The 14,389-nt window shown below is 47.6% G+C and overlaps 1 protein-coding gene across 8 annotated transcripts in view; it reads left to right on the top strand.

The window, feature by feature from the left end:
* Nucleotides 1–14,389, top strand: part of LOC144888143 (uncharacterized) — a 1,118,715-nt gene that overhangs the window by 180,899 nt on the left and 923,427 nt on the right. For 4 of the 8 annotated variants that reach the window (XM_078781772.1, XM_078781773.1, XM_078781774.1 and 1 more), the window contains 2 exons: nucleotides 1,711–1,840; nucleotides 2,109–2,178. The exons of the other annotated variants lie outside the window; for them this stretch is intronic. In XM_078781772.1, coding sequence (XP_078637898.1) covers nucleotides 1,711–1,840; nucleotides 2,109–2,178 — 200 coding nt within the window. The remainder of the gene's footprint in view (nucleotides 1–1,710; nucleotides 1,841–2,108; nucleotides 2,179–14,389) is intronic. 8 annotated transcript variants of the gene reach the window in all.

Below are 14,389 nucleotides of genomic sequence, written 5' to 3'. Positions count from 1 at the left end.
TCCAGCAATCTCTGTGTGTGTGTGTGTCTGTCTGTATGCGACCGCTGTTTCTCGACAACTACCGGTCCGACATACTTGAAACTTGCCAGGTATATTGCTGGGGACCCGAGGATGTGCCTTTTCAAGGTTTGAAATTAATCGGACAAGTGGTTCCCAAGGTATGGTCACCGTACTCGCAAGCCGTTCACTTTGGCTTTGCGAATGGACCAAACCATTTCATGTAAATAGAGGGGGGGGGGGGGTTCTGTGGTCGTTACTGCCACGTGGTTTCAAAGTTTTTTTTTGTTGTTGTTGTTTGCACGCATGTTTTTTTGCACGCACGTACGGGCAAGCACGTACGTGCGGGCACGCCCTAGTATAATCAACGAACATAACAGCGTGACGAGCACTGTCCCGATCTCCTGTGGACCGAAGTCCTTGACCAAAGCGTCACCTCCGACCCAAAGGGTCTTCTGGAGGCCTCAGCCCGGCCACTCTGTCAACAGACAGAGATTTATTCATTGGTCCCCATTGGCTAAACATCAAGCAGAGCCGCCAATCCAGATTTCGGGCTTATTGACCCTCGTCAGGACGGCATACTGCAAAAAACCTAACCAATGAGGACCAAAATCGTCTATTAAGATGATCAAGGCACTTCCTAGCTTTAATGGAGAGCACCAGCCACGAATTATGTCTCACACGGTAAATACCGCATAACCCGCAAGGAACCAACAGCCTGTCTGCCACACAGACCATCGTTCCCACCAGTGCAAACCAAAACCAGGGGATGCGGTGCGATCGGCGGGGATAATAATCAACGAACATAACAGCGTGACGAGCGCTGTCCCGATCTCCTGTGGACCGAAGTCCTAGACCAAAACGTCACCTCCGACCCAAAGGGTCTTCTGGAGGCCTCAGCCCGGCCACTCTGTCAACAGACAGAGATTTATTCATTGGTCCCCATTGGCTAAACATCAAGCAGAGCCGCCAATCCAGATTTCGGGCTTATTGACTGTTTTAGGGCCCCAGTCAGGGCCTGCCTTTTTTGCTTGTGAAAAAAGGTAAAAAGTCAAACATTCGAACAGCCTGGGACGTGTACCTTGACCCCATGGCCAAGGCACAACGTCAACAAGGCTGTCCCCATAACAATACACATGCGCCTCAACCCCGAGGGGGAAGCACATGGTCATTCAAACACATGCATCATGCCCCCGAAGGGCCACAATGCATGGTCATACAATTGGGACCACTCCTCTTAATAGGAGTAAGACCCCTTAATCCACCAGCAGGGCATTACTCCTGCCAGGTCCGATTTGCATGCAGGTCTACGAACCGCCACAGGACGGCACACTGCAAAAAATCTAACCAATGAGGACCAAAATCGTCTATTAAGATGATCAAGGCACCTCCTAGCTTTAATGGTGAGCACCAGCCACGAATTATGTCTCACACGGTAAATACCGCATAACCCGCAAGGAACCAACAGCCTGTCTGCCACACAGACCATCGTTCCCACCAGTGCAAACCAAAACCAGGGGGTGCGGTGCGATCGGTGGGGATAATAATCAACGAACATATATATATACAGCTCTTTTTTGGTGGGATTGTTTCAATCAATTATTTCAAATGTAATTTTTTGTTTTTTTGCCCATGTATTTGAGATATTTTTGCTGAAACATTTTTTTATTGATGTCATCTTTTCATGTCAGATTTTTCCCTACCTTACCGCAGAGCGAATTCAGGGTGCATTTGAGAGGTGGGTGGATGAGGGATCACGTCTTTCTCCTCCACCACTGCCTTTCGATAGCTCTTATCCTCACAAACCGCATTCTCCCTTGAATGATTTCCAACAAGGCAGCAGGTAATTATATCGTGACATATTCGAGTCAGGTTTTCAGAACTGTACTAAAAGTCTGTGCTGACTCGCTTTTTACTGGGGTTTATTCCTTTCTTTATTTTACGTCATCCTGTTCATTTTATCTTGGTGAGATTTCTCCACTGGGAAGTCTTACAATGTTGCTCATTTGTACATATTTCATTGAATCTATTGTACTTGTTCTATGAAAAAAAAAATGCAGCTTTTTAAAATTCATACTTTTTTCCTCTTTTTGAATTTTCCAAACTTTCAGAAACGATCGTCAATTTGAATATCAAGACCAACAAGATTTTGACAGCAGATTAAGCAGGAAGAAAAGAGATGTGAGAATTTTTCAAATGTTTCAACAAGGGTTTGCACAGCCAAATTAGAACTGGCACATTGGAAAATGCTACAAGGGCAGCTTGAATGTGAATAGTGCAATGATCATCTTGTTTTTTCATCGTGTTGAGCTTAAAAAAAACAGCTCAAATATCTACGGTTTTCAAATGAACTTTATATATACCATATAAAACACAATGTGTGTTTGTGTGTACGAGTACACCCGCTCACTCTGGGAGCGGCAAGAAGGGTCATTCCTCTTTGGGGTATATAGATTACAGTCAATCTATGGTCGGGTCTCAAGAACATTGGGTGTGTTCATTTACCAAGTTTCTTGTGGAGAGATCGCCAAGTGGTTTTAGCATTCGAGCAAGCACTCCATTAAAAACCATTAAGGAACGGCTGGCTTGGCAAGCGCAAGCTAGCTGCTTGGTAAATGAGCACACCCCGGTCTTCCTCCCTTTCAGTTTCATATCAAACAGTAGGAGCGAGTTTGAAAAGTTTGCTACGAAAAATGCCACGGTAGCAGCAGAAACCTTACTTCACGGATGTCAGGATTTCTCCAAATTTCTTCATTTAGTGTTATAAAGAGTATTAGCGACTGTTTTAAAAGCTAAGCATACGTGTTTGTGGTTTATAATATTTTTACTTCCTGTGGAAGCCGTTGCTCCCACGGAAACGCCATTATAACTATAAGCTATTTATACACGTTATCACTGCAGGAAAAACGCTTTGGGGAAGTGGGTCATTATTAGTATTGATATTGTTTTGTAATAACATTAACAATATGCGATTATTATTAATTTTGTTATTAAAAGCGTCTTTAGAAAAACGCCACGATAAATCTTCTTCTTTGGACAAACGCCACGATAAAGCTAATTTTAAATTGATATGCACCTCAACATACAATGCCATTTACAACAATGGCAGGGAAAACCCGCTCGGGGGAGAAAACCCCCTTGGAGAGGGGGGCAAATGAATGCGCTACAACCTTCACTATGTAACCCTTGGTCATCCTGTCAAGTTTGGTTGAGATTGGATAAGTAACGGCGGCATGTATTGGTGTCAAAAATTCATCAGACAGACAGACACAAATGGCGTATTTTAGTATGCTGTGTGTGTCTGTCCCTCTTCATTAGGGTAGGTTTTTAAGGCTTTAAGTCGTGCTTTGGGAGGGATTTGAGTGGGGGGGTTTAATGGGCAATCTTTGAACACGAATATGTGTGCACCGGTTAAAAGACCCAAAAGACTCCAAGGACCCACAAGACCCAGAAGACCCAATGGACCCCAAACACCCAAAATACCCGAAGACCCAAAATATCCCGAAGACACCAAAGACTGAAAAGACCCTGAAGACCTATTGGACTGAGGATCCAAAAGACCCAAGAACTCCGAAGACCCCCAAGGACTCTGAAGATCCAAAATACCCCGAGGACCCAAATGACCCAGAGGACACAAAAGACTCCGAAGACCCAAAAGAAGAGTAATTGCGTCTCTAAAAATTGGAATTGCAGATGGTGGCTTGCAAACTGATCCTCAAGGGTGGTGTGCAGAAGCGTTTTTTTTAATCACAATGAATACAAGGCAAAGGGAGGTGAAATTCACTGCACATGATGTGCAACGCATGCAGAGTAAAATGAGTGTTCATTTATGTCTGCAGAATGTCCAATAAATAAAGAAGATAAAAGCACACCTGACACGAGGTCCAGACTTCAGACTTTGGCACACTCAAGAGACTGCACTGTCAAATATATTGTTCCAACCCATCATTTTTGCTTATACTATTAAATATATATGTATTTATACATACATACACAGTGCATGCAGAAAGTATTCAGACCCCTTCACTTTTTTCACATTTTGTTATGTTGCAGCCTTATGCTGAAATCGTTTAAATTCATTTTTTCCCTCATCAATCTACACTCAATACCCCATAATGACAAAGAGAAAACAGGATTTTAGAAAGTTTTACAAATTTATTAAAAAGAAAAAACTGAAATATCACATTGGCATAAGTATTCAGACCCTTTGTTATGACACTTGAAATTTAGCTCAGGTGCCTCCCATTTCTCTTGATCATCTTTGAGATGTTTCTCCACCTTGATTGGAGTCCACCTGTTGTAAATTCAATTGATTGGACATGATTTGGAAAGGCACACACCTGTCTTTATAAGGTCTCACAGCTGACAATGCATATCAGAGCAAAAACCAAGCCATGAGGTCGAAGGAACTGCCTCCAGAGCTCAGAGACAGGATTGTGTCGAGGCACAGATCTGGGGAAGCCTACAATAAAATTTCTGCTGCATTGAAGGTTCTCAAGAGCACAGTGGCCTCCATAATTCTTAAATGGAAGAAGTTTGGAACAACCAGGACTCTTCCAAGAGATGGCCGCCCGGCCAAACTGAGCAATGAGGGGAGAAGGGCCTTGTTAAGAGAGGTGACCAATAACCCGATGGTCACTGGCTGAGTGCCAGAGATCCTGTGTGGAGATGGGAGAAATTTCCAGAAGGACAACCATCACTGCAACATTCCACCGATCTGGGCTTTATGGCAGAGTGGCCAGACGGAAGCCTCTCCTCGGTGAAAGACACATGAAAGTCCGCTTGGAGTTTGCAAAAAAAGCACCTAAAGGACTCAGACTGTGAGAAACAAGATTCTGTGGGCTTTCATGTTTATTTCATGAAATTTCATATTTATATGCTGTATATATTTACTTATATATACCGTAAAACTTCGACTGTAACGTGCACTTTTTTTTTTACCCAAAAATCCTTTTAAAGTGAGAGGTGCGTGTATTATACACAGGTCAAATTTTTTTTGTCAGTTTTTTTCAGATTGAAACGATCGTCGAAGATGTTTTCGAAAACGGAAGTGGCAATACTCAAAGAACAACAACAAAGAATAGCTAAATGTTTGACATAGAATATACTCATGGGGTCACCCGTGGGAATCCCACGGGCATGGACGTGTGTGACATTTGGACATCTTGATTTAGATGCTGCACATTAAATTTTACAAAATGGTTACTGGCAATTCATCAGATCCAGAAATGCTGTAATGAACACAATTTATTTATTTCACATAATATGTGACCACTCACTCCTCTCCACCTGACACTCTCCTCTCTCCACCCTCACTCCTCTCCAATCCCACTCCTCCTCCTCACACTCCCCTCCAATACCTCCTCACACTCCTCTCCAATACTTCCTCACACTCCTCTCCAATCCCTCACACTCCTCTCCAATCCCTCACACTCCTCTCCAATCGCTCCTCACACTCCCATCCAATCGCGTGTTGGAAGTATTCATGTAATAATACTTCCTCACACTCCTCTCCAATCCCTCACACGCCTCTCCAATCCCTCACACTCCTCTCCAATCCCCCACACTCCTCTCCAATCCCTCATACTCCTCTCCAATCGCTCCTCACACTCCCCTCCAATTGCTCCTCACACTCCCCTCCAATCGCATGTTGGAAGTATTAATGTCATAATACTTCCTCACATTCCTCTCCCATCTCTCACACTCCTCTCCAATCCCTCACACTCCTCTCCAATCCCTCACACTCCTCTCCAATCCCCCACACTCCTCTCCAATCCCTCATACTCCTCTCCAATCGCTCCTCACTCTCCTCTCCAATCGCTCCTCACACTCCCCTCCAATCGCATGTTGGAAGTATTAATGTCATAATACTTCCTCACATTCCTCTCCCATCTCTCACACTCCTCTCCAATCCCTCACACTCCTCTCCAATCCCTCACACTCCTCTCCAATCCCTCATACTCCTCTCCAATCCCTCACACTCCTCTCCAATTCCTCACACTCCTCTCCAATTCCTCACACTCCCCTCCAATCGGTCCTCACTCTCCAACTCCTTGCTCCTCACTCTCCAACCCCTAGCTCCTCGCTCTCCAACCCCTAGCTCCTCGCTCTACAAATCCTCGCTCCTCGCTCTCCAACCCCTCTCTCCTCACTCTCCAACCCCTCGCTCCTCTCCAATTTCTCGCTTCTCTCCAATTTCTTGCTCCTTTCCAACCCCTAGCTCTCCTCACTCTCCAACACCGAGCTCCTCACTCTCCAACTCCTCGCTCCTCACTCTCCAACTCCTCGCTCTCCAAACCCTTGCTCCTCACTCTCCAACCCCTCACTCCTCTCCAATTCCTCGCTCCTCTCCAACCCCTAGCCCCTCACTCTCCAACCCCTAGCTCCTCACTCCCCAACCCCTAGCTCCTCACTCTCCAACCCCGAGCTCCTCACTCTCCAACCCCGAACTCCACTCCAACGCTCCTCATCGTTGTTGCTGGAGCATCCTGTGCGAGTCTGTGATCACGTTCATCGAGGGTCTCGTTCTCCCGTCTCGTTCTTTTTCTTGCTGCAGTCTAGTGGGGTCACCTGTGGGAATCCCACGGGCATGGACGTGTGTGACATTTGGACATCTTGATTTCCATGCTGCACATTAAATTTTACAAAATGGTTTCTGGCAATTCATCAGATCCAGAAATGGTGTAATGAACACAATTTATTTATTTCACATAATATGTGACCCCTCACTCCTCTCCACCTGACACTCTGCTCTGTCCACCCTCACGCCTCTCCAAACCCACTCCTCCTCACTCTCCCCTCCAATACCTCCTCACACTCCCCTCCAATACCTCCTCACACTCCCCTCCAATACCTCCTCACACTCCCCTCCAATACCTTCTCACACTCCCCTCCAATACCTACTCACACTCCTCTCCAATACTTCCTCACACTCCTCTCCAATACTTCCTCACACTCCTCTCCAATACTTCCTCACACTCGTCTCCAATACTTCCTCACACTCCTCTCCAATACTTCCTCACACTCCTCTCCAATTCCTCACACTCCCCTCCAATCGCTCCTCACACTCCCCTCCAATCGCTCCTCACTCCCCAATCGCTCCTCACTCTCCTCTCCAATCGCTCCTAACTCTCCGCTCCAATCGGCCCTCACTCTCCGCTCCAATCGGCCCTCACTCTCCGCTCCAATCGGCCCTCACTCTCCGCTCCAATCGGCCCTCACTCTCCAACTCCTTGCTTCTCACTCTCCAACCCTTCGCTTCTCACTCTCCAACCCCTAGCACCTCACTCTCCAACCCCTAGCACCTCGCTCTCCAACCCCTCGCTCCTCTCCAACCCTCCTCATCGTTGTTGCAGCAGCATCCTGTGCGGCTCTCAGGTCTCGTTCTTTTTCTTGCTACATCATGTTCAAGTTTGCATTGACGTTCGTCGACGGACACGTTCGCCCGTCTCATTCGTTTTCTTGCTACATCCTGTTCAAGTCTGCGTTCTTCATCGATCGTCGCATTCATTTTGGAAATGGAAGTTTCGACGCAACGCATGAATTGTTACGATCCTCAAGAGGAAGTGTCTCGTAATCATAAAATGACAAATGGCAAGTAAATTACATTGTGAAAATTAAAGATTTCAAATAAACCTATTTAAAGTGTATGTGCACATAACTAATAAAAAAAAACCGAAGAAATATCTCTCGGTAATTTCCTGAAACATATTTTACTTCCGGATAATAATGTTGAATGAAATAAGAACGAAGATATATATGTCGTTTTTGTGACGACTGTCATCAAAAGTAAAAGTAATATGTCTTAACGGAAAAGAAAAAGTGAATTTTTAATATATGTCGACATTTTCCCCGTCTGTTATTTTAGGCGGTGTATTTTCGTGTCATCGTGGCGCGATTTTAATACATATATCTCTGCATTTTCCCATGTGTGCGTGAATGTTCTCAATTATTTCTGACACCGAGTCTAAAACCACCGATAAAAATTAAATCAGATGGTGAATTCGAGATAAAATCGTGAGGGTGACTCAATGAATGGGCTTTATTTTACCGGCCTTTGAGAATTCATTTCGTTCTATAAACGGAAACTTTCATGGGATTCTCCTCCCGTTTTTTTTCAACGGAGTCTAAAACGATGTTGGCGACTGTTAAAAATGAAATGATATATCGAATTATAATTGAAATAAACCTGTGTGAGAGAGAAAGACAGCACGGGCCTAACTAAACAGGCCTCAAAGCTATTCGAGGTAATAAAATGGTGGATATTTGTTTACATTCAGCCTCTCCAAGAATGGGTGGAGCTACTCTGTAAATGGAGTAAGCCACACCCCCGGACAGACAGACAGACAGACAGAATCACCGTAGCCTATTATAATATAGATATTCTGAATGCACCGCCCCCGTGCTCTGTTTTGTGGCCTTATATGGCAATGCCATGGTCTTGTTACCTTATTTGGGTATGGAGCTGAACAGCCCACCCCCCGTGGCGTGCCACGGGCTTGTAGCCTTACTTGGGCATGGAGCTGAACAGCCCCGCCCCCGTGGCGCGCCATGGCTTGTCTCTTCTCGGCGACCCCGCCCTTCTCGTCCAAACAGAGCACCGAGCACATATTCACCATGGCAGCGAACGCCGCTTCCAAACCAGGGCCAGTTGAGAGGGCGCGCACCCCACGCTTGTCAAGCGGTTTTGCACAGAGAGGGAGAGTTTGGCTGGGAAATGCAATCCTTGAAGGGGACCTATCTTATTTCATTTGGTGCAATGCAGAGTCAACTAGTGGGAAACAGAGCCTTAAACTAATACACATAATAAAGAAATAACTATAGAGAGGTTCTATGGTTCTCTACGTGTGTGCGATGGACTAACTAAAAGGACGACCTTTGATCTTTACACAAATTGATGGAGGTATTTACAAAGAATTACTATTATTTACAGAGGGTGATATTTACAAACACAGGATTCTCAAATCCGCAACACTGCACCCTCATCCCTCATCCGCCAGGCACGTCCCGGGCCTATAAAACTTTACTTAATGTGGCACGTAGGTGTAATTCCCTCTACAATTAATCTGACCCTGAGTGCGACAATTTTAAAACACAAATAAGTCTGTCCCGCTGTTGCATTGCACCCTACCTAACAGATTCACGCCCACAATTCACCGAATTGCGGATTTGATTCTCAAACTACACATGAACGGTGGGGAGCATTATTTACAAGTGACGTTAATTGTATTTACAAAACGCAACCCAGGACCTGCGATTTTTCTTTTGGGAACAAAAAAAGAAAATCATGTGGGAGGGGAGGCGACAGCATGCACTGCATCGACGCACCAGCACCAATAAAGAGCACCAAAACACCAAAGCACCAGAAAGCACCATCCAGTGCTCATTTCACACCATAATAATAAAACACAAAAAAAACACACTGATGCTGGTCTTCCTCGATCTGCTCTGCTGGTCCGTCGTTCTTCCAGATGTTGTCGTGTTCTTTGCTTGCGGCCTATTTGGTGGAAATAAAAAGGCACACAACGCGTCCATTTTTTATTTATGGCCCACAGGGGCCGACTATGGGTGGTTCCCCTGTGGGCTGGGTGCCACCTCACCGAGGTCCGCAAGCAAGATCTTTCTTGGGCCATCGTGGCCGGTCCCAGCAGAGGGGCTAGGCCCCAACACATGGGGTCCATAAGTGGTGCTTGGCCACAGACTGTGGTCCATAAGTGGTGCGTGGATGCAGGCAGCTGGTTGCGAGAATTTCGGGCACACAGACACGGCCTCCCACACGCTCCCCTCAGTGCCCAGAGAGCACGATCCTCGGTTGGGAGAAGGAAGACAGAGAAGACAGGTGAGTCATGGGTCAGGGTGCAAGGGTACACATCAAACAAGGCAATGCAGAATGAGGGGCGCATGGGAGCGAGCTGAGAAAGGTTCGTCCCTACGTACGCCCCCCACATGCGACCTACACTGCCCCCCTTGCCCCTCCCCGTATTTACAAAATCTACACATTTACAAATCCGTCACTACGTCTCGTCTTCCCCATATTTCCCCTATACCAAATTCATCCACAATCCCAATTTCTAACCAAATTTGCCATCATCCAATTCATCATCAATCCCTCTTAAGGAGGAAGAGATGGAACAACAACACAATGTCACACCCACGTCATGATGCGTCTCACAATCCAAACATTTGCACAAAAATAACCAAAACATGGCATGGTGTGGAGTTACGTCACCTCAGGTGAGTGGATGTAGATGGTGCGAGGAGATTCTTAATCTTAACTATCCTCTAAATGACTTTAATACACTTTACACTACCCGGGGTCTTTCCCTGCCAATCCATTGGCCATCTTACACTCCATGCGGTTTTAAGAACCAAATTCCCATTGACTAAACTGTGGTGCTTCATCAATTTGGGGTCTCACTCCCCCGGTTCCACTCCCTGTGCCTTTGCACAATTTCAGGACTGAGTCGTGTGGCTCCCCTAACAGGTCTACTTACCTGTGCGCCTCCGCCACTGAAGTTTCCTCCCAAGCGTACCTGCTCCTCGCTAACCTACCTGGGGAAGGCCCTCTCTGGCGCTTACCCCCCTCGGTGCCCTCTCTGGCACTGGGCTACCCGGGTCCTTCCTTTGGATCTTCGGGCCCCATTTATCTCTAACTGGCTCCCAGAGCCTACCTGCGGCCTCACCTGGCCGATAGACTACCAGTGGCGGAGCGCCCAACCAACCATCCCTCTTAACAGGCCACACGCCCAGTCTTTTCCACGTCACTAATGCACCCATCCAAACACCATTCTTCCACACGCACCACAGATGCCAATATCCAACCACAATTTACCTATACCCTCTACCTAACTCTTAAACTACCCTCCCCAGGTATTCGTGATGGGGTCCATCCTCCCCATACACACCTTCGCACCATCCACTCCACTCCACAGTTTCCACCATACTCACTCCACACCATCCATTCCATACTCCATATATTCCATACCATTTATTTCATTCAACCATGCTCACCTGTATTGGCACACCTGTGCAATCACCCCTACACCTGGTGCTTCCTGCACCCTCCTTCCTCCAGGACCATTTGCTCAACACAACACACAATCACCATTACTCAGTCATACACTGCTCCATACACTTCCACGCTCAATACAACTCACAATCACCTCACACTTCTCACAATACGCTACTGAATACATTTTCAACACACACACACGGCACCATTCACGAGCATTGCCTCATTTGCTCAACATGCTCACCCGCAAAAACTTCCATACCAATTCCTCATCCCCTAAACCACAAGCACATGGCATCATCTAAGCTGACTACTCCCTTCTGAAACTCGCGCTTCCCCGTCGCCCCTTATACTATTGCGCATACCACGTCGTTATAATTCAGTCTAACCTCTCTACGTCCCCGACTACCTGTACAATGTCGCGACTTACCTGTACAGTTACCTATGGTCATTCTTCTCTAGATCCCTATACATTTATCCAAACCCTCCCTCGACGAGCTTACACTGCCAAACCCCATAGCTAGTGCTCATGTGCCCCATGTGTGAGGGATGGCAGAGTTGCCGACCCACCACATCGGGCATATCCCATTATTAATTTTGCCATCAAATTTCCTGCAAATCAAAATTTGCCAATCACTGCCAATCATTTTACCAATCATCAATTTGCCAATCATTGCCAATCCTATTCACTCTTCCAAAATTTCGGATCCAAAACACTATCATCACAGTCCGCTATATCTGAGCCTCTCGGTACATCATTACTTCATTAAAACTCGGCTTCGCAAAGCCGAGCAATGAATTCGGGTAGTTTGGTCGCCTGCAGGTTGAGTCCGTCCAGCATTCGGTTCAAGGGAGGCGGCATGCTCGGGCCGAGATTCCACGCACCGTCTCGGCGCGGAACTTTGCGGTCTCCGGCCCGATGACCGAAGCTCGCCCGGTCGGAACCCCGTCCCCGCCAGGGGGAGAAGGTCCGACCTGGCCCCCCTCCCCCGGAATCGCGCCGATCGCCGCTCTGACGCGGCACCGACCATTCAGTGCGGGACCCGGCCCGAATCATGCGCGACCCTCCGAAGAGCGACGTGCTTACGGTCCTGGCCGGTCCTCGCTGCAAACAAAGCGCACCGCGCACGGAGTGCTCGCGTCGGCTATCCGTCGCCCTAAACGCTGCCCCGGTCCACGTCGATGCCTTACTCGCATGCTCACTCGCATACGCGACCCCTTTCACACTCATACATCCCATGCACTTCGTCAATTCCGCCACCGCACTCCCTGTTACACACCACACCTCTCGCGCACCCTCTTGCGCACACTTGCCATTCGCACACTTCCTCAACACACCTCCTCGCGCCCACTCCTCGGTCACATCCTCTGTGACAACCATGGGTGTGCACACTTCTGCACACCCAATCACGCGCTTCACCACCAACTCAGGTGTACATTCTCGCACACTCTCTCCCATTCCCAGTGTGCATTCTCGCACCCGCTCCACCACCAACTCACTCTCCGGGTCACTCTCACACTCGCACGTACACTCCGTATCGCTCTCACTCCCTGTGTCACACTCCGTACACTCTGACGTGCATTCCCACTCGCACTCGGTTTTACTCCCACACTTTATAACACACTCACTCGCCGACGCACATTTTTTCCTCACACGAGTGCCATTCTTTCGTACACCACGCCCCACGGACCTCCCACAAACACCCGGGTGCCATATTGACCCCAATCACGCGACAATTCTCCGCGCCAAAACACTTTGCCGAAAAACCTCTTCGCACCATACACAGCATGACTCACCTTTGGGATCCTCCTCTCCACGCGCACCTGCAAATCTTTATAAGGATTAGCAAGTACGGCATCAGGATGTGAACACGGACTTTGCACATAATCCATTCCTTCCTCCAACTGTTGCTCTTCTAAGTCTGTCGTCTCTTCAATATCAATTCCCACTACTTCTTTTTCTTTATTCACCTCGACGACCGCTGGCTTTAATAACATTTTCTCTCCTACCTCAGCGGTCGCCGGCTTCCCTAAACCCCGGGTCGCGATCTCTATACCCGTCATTTTACCCGCGCTTTGCTCCGCCTCGCTCAACCAGCGCTTCTCGACCCGCTTTACCTCATCGCATACCCCTGGGACCTGCTCGCCCAACCTGCGGTCTCTGTCCCTCTCCGCTTCCCTTACCTCATATGTGGCTTGCCGCTTCGCCAACCCCTCATTAATTTATTTGGCTTGGCCAATTATGCCCCCCAGTTTGTCCCCTAATCTGTTTCCGAATCCCTCCAATTTGCTTCCCAACTTGTTTCCTACTCCTCCCAATTTGTCGTTTAATCCCTCACATTGTTGTCTAAACCCTCAAATTTGGCTCCTAGCCCCCAGATTCGATTTCCCATATTATTTAACCCATCTCAATCCCCCGATTTGGTTTTCTAAACGCTCCCCCATTCTGTTTTCCAATTCCCCCATTTGGTTTCCCATTTGCTCACCCTGAGCCCTCGTCTCTTCTTTTTGGGTGTCTAATTTGGTCATCATTTGCATCATAAATACTCTCATGTACTCCGGCATCTCGGGCTCGGCTGCCGCGACCACGTGCGAAGCGCCGCCATTTTGTGCGCCTCCCACCTCATGCGAGGCGCCGCCATCTCGTGCGCCCGAAACCCCCGCAACCCAATGCGTATTGCGCTCCTCCATTACTCCCAAATCCTCCCCTTGGTCCTGGGTCGACTCTACCTCTTCTTCTTCTACCCCCACCGGCATCCGGTCGCCTTGATTATCCATGGCACGATTTTAAAATTTAGTGGTGTTAAATAAAATTTTGGCCACTCGTAATTTTAAGTGTGCTAAGCGCACTTCGGGTCCGAATCCCACTCCTGACACCAATTGTTGCGGAAGTGGAGTACGGCGCTCCCCTTAGCGGGGGGTGGAGGGGGGGGGTTAATCCCCCTTCTATTTGCACTGGCCATCTCCAATCCTGAAGCTACCCCGCTCCCATGTGGGGTGGGATTGCCCGAAGCGATTGGTCAAGGGATTCCCGTACGCCTCCGGCAATCCCTCCACGAGGCAGGTGGGCAACTCCACTCGAGACCGCGGACAAGATGTTATTTGCCAAGCGGTTTTAGCAGCCCGCGGTTCGAACCATTAACAAATACTAAACCCGATTCATATGCGTCGGCCAAATCGTGCCACAGGTATTCAATGGGGGAAATCACAAAGACGATCAGATTAGTCAGGTTCACTATGTTTTTTCGTTCAAAATTTTGGTAGATTAGCAAAACTATACATTTTTGGAATATTCAGAGCATGAGGAATCCAAAAATTAATGTTTACATTTGCGTAGACACCTTTGCGAAAATGACACTCAGGACAGTGATGAAGATCTGT

This window comes from Myxine glutinosa, chromosome 7 (genome assembly GCF_964187855.1).
Source record: "Myxine glutinosa chromosome 7, kmMyxGlut1.1, whole genome shotgun sequence".
Lineage (NCBI taxonomy): Eukaryota > Metazoa > Chordata > Myxini > Myxiniformes > Myxinidae > Myxine > Myxine glutinosa.
This window is presented reverse-complemented; position numbering and strand designations above follow the sequence as displayed.